The following is a 3,784-nucleotide window of genomic DNA, read 5'->3' as shown; positions in this document are numbered from 1 at the left end:
TTTCACCAACGCTGGCACATACTGATGAATGATCAAGATCCAAACAAAGTCCTAAAACCTGTTCCTAAGATGACCTGCAGGAGAAGTCTGAATCTTAAGGATATTTTGGTACAGAACCACTGTCAGCAAAAACTCAACAGAACATGGCTGGGCACTGAGCCAGTAGGATCACATTCATGCGGCAGATGTAAGGCCGGTCCATGAGATGTCTGTGTTTTCACACCAATGAACCAAATAAATATACTATTAAGGATGTCATTCATTGTTGTGACACTTTTTATACATACATAAATAAATAAATACATAGTAGGGCGTTTGCTGTTTCCTGGAAGTAATGTAATTAATGGGTATTTGCTGTTTCCTGGGAGACTGATGATACAAATGTGACATTATTTCCTGCTTCACCACTTAATATACTCAGGTGGCGTCACCAGACCCGCCTCGCTTCACAGAGCACGTGATGAGTGTCCTCCCCGCCCCTTAGGCATGCCGGGAGTTGTAGTTCTTGGGTAGTCCTCCGGCCGGAAGTTGTAGTTCTGTGAAGCGGAAGCCCCTCCCCCCGCACGGGGTTTCCTGAGCTGCGGGCGCAAGATCACTTCCTTTCTGTCCGACATCTTGCAGGAGCAGCAGCATGGTGCGGAGCCGGGGACCGGGGACAGGCCTGAGAGGGGAGCCGTGAAGGCTGGGGGGGGAGCCGGTGATGGGAGGCCCGCAAGGGGGACAGGGGAGGCCTGAGAGGGGACCAGGGAGGGGGAACTAAAGAGCCGGGGAGGCCCAGAAAGGGGACCGGGCGGCCCGAGAGGGGAGGCCCAGTAAGGGGAGGCCTGCGGGGGGAGCTGGGGCCGCTAGTTGCTGCGGATGGAAGTCCCTGCGCTGCTTCTATATATATATATATATATACACACACACACACACGTCTCTAGAGGTTTACTTAAACAGGTGTATTTTCTCACTAGAGATTTCCACATGCAGAAATATATATATTTATATCTACACACCGATGTGGTTATTGCTCCTTTTCTCGCACACTAACAGCGCGCTCCTGCGGTATTATCCGGCAGTGGGGAAGTTTGTCTGATTTACATCGTGTCGTGTAAATATCTAGATATAAATATAGTTACTTTCTTCTTCCTTTAATTCTCATCGTCTTCGGTTACTGGACGCATCACACGGTGTTTAAGCCCAGGGCAGGTATAGGGAAACTATCCCTGAGTATATCTGGATATATACGTGACAGTGCATATGAAATTAACTCCTTCACAGCCTGGGTGGAGAAGTGACACATTGCAGGCCTGCTTGGCAGCATAGGGGGTTATTAAAGTGAGGGTCTTGGCTGGCATTGGGCAGGGGGTCCCAGCCCTTCTCCCCGTGTAAACGCTTGCTTCCCGCTCAGTAACTTTTCCCGTTCCCTTTACCCCACATCCAGCCGCCTAAAGACGACAAGAAGAAAAAGGATGCGGGCAAGTCTGCCAAGAAGGACAAGGACCCGGTCAACAAGTCTGGGGGCAAAGCCAAGAAGAAGGTATGTGTCCCGGTGGGGGGACGGACAGGGGACCCTCAGCTTCCCACGCTCTCTGCAGCCTTGTACTTTGTTACCACACATAACGTGTTTATATTGGGCATGGCACTGTGAATAGTTTTGCAGCCATGCCCTGCAGAGCTTGCAATCTAATTATTGGGTGCAGATAGATGCTTGCCCGAGGAGAGCAGGGTGGTGGTTTTGGGTCCACTTCAGCGGCAGCACCTGTTCCAGTGCTTGTCCAGCTGTATGATGAATGCTCATGCCGTGTCTCCTGTCCCGAGCAGAAGTGGTCCAAGGGGAAAGTGAGGGACAAGCTGAACAACCTTGTGCTGTTTGACAAAGCCACGTATGACAAGCTGTGCAAAGAGGTCCCCAATTACAAGCTCATCACCCCCGCCGTGGTGTCCGAAAGGATGAAGATCAGGGGTTCCTTGGCCAGGGCTGCCCTGCAGGAGCTGCTCAACAAGGGTGAGTCTGGGCGCATGACGGGGCTGGGGTGCCCTCTGCCTCACTGGAGGCATGTGGTGACACAGGAACGAGCGGTGACACAGGAACGAGCGGCAGCATTCAGTGATTCATTTCTCAGTTGGAAGCAGAACTGCAGCTCCCAGCACTCCCTGCTGCTATGTGCAGGGGCTGCTGGGAGATGTTTTTTTTCAGTGCAGAGCCTTGTGTCCTGCTGTGCACTAAAATAGGAGCAGAACTACAACTCCCAGTAACCCCTGCTGTTATTATACGGTTCACCAAGGATCCCAAAGCTGTGTAGCAGCAGGGGCTGCTGGGGGTTGTAGTTTTGGTTTTATACTGTGCAGTGATGTGCCTGAGGCTCTGTTCAAATGATGCATAAATGGGATGTTAACCCTTTGCTGTCAGTGGTGTTAATTGACAATCTGCAGGTAAGGATTCTGGGTAAGAACATGCTAATTGGCACCCGGTGGTCTTTTGACTTGAAGCTTCCTATTCATTTTGTGCATGGATTCCCCAGAGCTTTAGCTTGCCGGCTTGTAGCTGGTCTTTGCTTGGTGCCAGCTGACCGCTCCCTCTCCGTCCCTCCAGGTCTGATTAAACTGGTGTCCAAGCACCGGGCTCAGGTCATCTACACGAGGAACACCAAGGGAGGAGATGCCCCGCCCGGAACTGAGGAGGCTTAGACAGGTGAGGCTGGGGGTCCGGGGTCTTAGTCCCACCCTGAGCTGGGAACACACTGCTACAGGGTCACTAACCTTCAGAGCATAGCCAATCGGAATCTTCCTTAAACTAATATAACCATGCTAGGAGCGGAGCGGTCTGCTCTGTATATGAATGACACATTTCATATGTTCGGGGTCCTGGACTGTTAGACAGTCTTCTATACCCATGGTGCCCACCCTAACCTTGGGCTGCCAGTGAAGGGGAGGGATTTGCCTGTGCAAACTCCTGAACACACTGACCTCTGACAAGTAGTCAGGTGAAATAAACCCCGCTCCCGAGTCTCTGGATGCTTTTGTACTATTTGTACACTGGTCCTGGTCCTATAGCATGGAACTGCGAATATGAGACCGTGGAGTCCTGCGCCATCCTTCAGTCTTCTGGGAAACTTTAATTGTTTAATGCCCAAACAAACACCTGCAGCGCCGGCTTCTCCGGCACTGGCTTACTTTTGGTAACTAGGCTTGGTTTATTTAGAGGAGCATGGAGTGCACAGTATTGGGGCTTCTGGGTTTGGGGGGCCTGTGGGGGTGTTGTAAACACTTTAGCTGGAGCTGTGCCTGTTCTAATGCTGATTTCTCTCCATTGCAGGATGTGGGACTGGTCATCACAGAATTTTCTATGTAAATGTAATAAAAGAAAATAAACTGTTCTAAATACAACGGTTTGCGTTTGTCTTGGTTGGAAAAAGGTCGCCTTGGAATTTGGGCGGGGGGTGGTGCAGAGAAGCAGCGAGCGTGCTTCCCTGTACCAGAGCTCTGGAGTTTAAGCAGGATAGCATGATCAACAATATCAAAAGCCTTTGCAAAATCTAGGAATACTGCACCAGTGAGTTGTCCCTGTTCCATTCCACACTGGATTTCATTGCAAACTTATAGCAGGGTAGTTACGGTGGAGTGTTTGGGACGAAAGCCAGATTGGAATTGGCTAGGGAAATTTGTCTTGGTATAGTAATCGCTTAATTGGGAGTGGACACATTTTTCCATGACTTTGGATAGGATTGGGAGAAGTGAGATTGGCCTGTAGTTTGACAGTGCTTCTGTCCCCACTTTTGAAGATTGGGACAACTCTGGC

General features: G+C 50.4%; 1 protein-coding gene across 1 annotated transcript; it reads left to right on the top strand.

Annotated features, from left to right (window-relative positions):
* Positions 1 to 478: 478 nt before the first annotated feature.
* Positions 479 to 3,372, top strand: RPS25 (ribosomal protein S25). The gene is made up of 5 exons (XM_075581488.1): positions 479 to 634; positions 1,427 to 1,522; positions 1,807 to 1,990; positions 2,579 to 2,677; positions 3,302 to 3,372. Exons 1-4 carry the CDS (start codon positions 632 to 634, stop codon positions 2,671 to 2,673), a joined length of 378 nt encoding a protein of 125 aa, XP_075437603.1. The 5' UTR covers positions 479 to 631; the 3' UTR covers positions 2,674 to 2,677; positions 3,302 to 3,372.
* Positions 3,373 to 3,784: the final 412 nt, after the last annotated feature.

The sequence above is a fragment of the Ascaphus truei genome, unplaced genomic scaffold (assembly GCF_040206685.1).
Source record: "Ascaphus truei isolate aAscTru1 unplaced genomic scaffold, aAscTru1.hap1 HAP1_SCAFFOLD_1365, whole genome shotgun sequence".
Lineage (NCBI taxonomy): Eukaryota > Metazoa > Chordata > Amphibia > Anura > Ascaphidae > Ascaphus > Ascaphus truei.
The sequence above is the reverse complement of the archived record's forward strand: the minus strand, read 5'-3'. Positions and strand labels throughout refer to the sequence as shown.

Excerpts from the sequence above, each read along its gene's own strand:
- RPS25 (XM_075581488.1), top strand. Across the intron at positions 1,523-1,806 it reads GGGGCAAAGCCAAGAAGAAG|AAGTGGTCCAAGGGGAAAGT; the intron begins GTATGTGTCCCG and ends TGTCCCGAGCAG. Across the intron at positions 1,991-2,578 it reads GCAGGAGCTGCTCAACAAGG|GTCTGATTAAACTGGTGTCC; the intron begins GTGAGTCTGGGC and ends CCGTCCCTCCAG.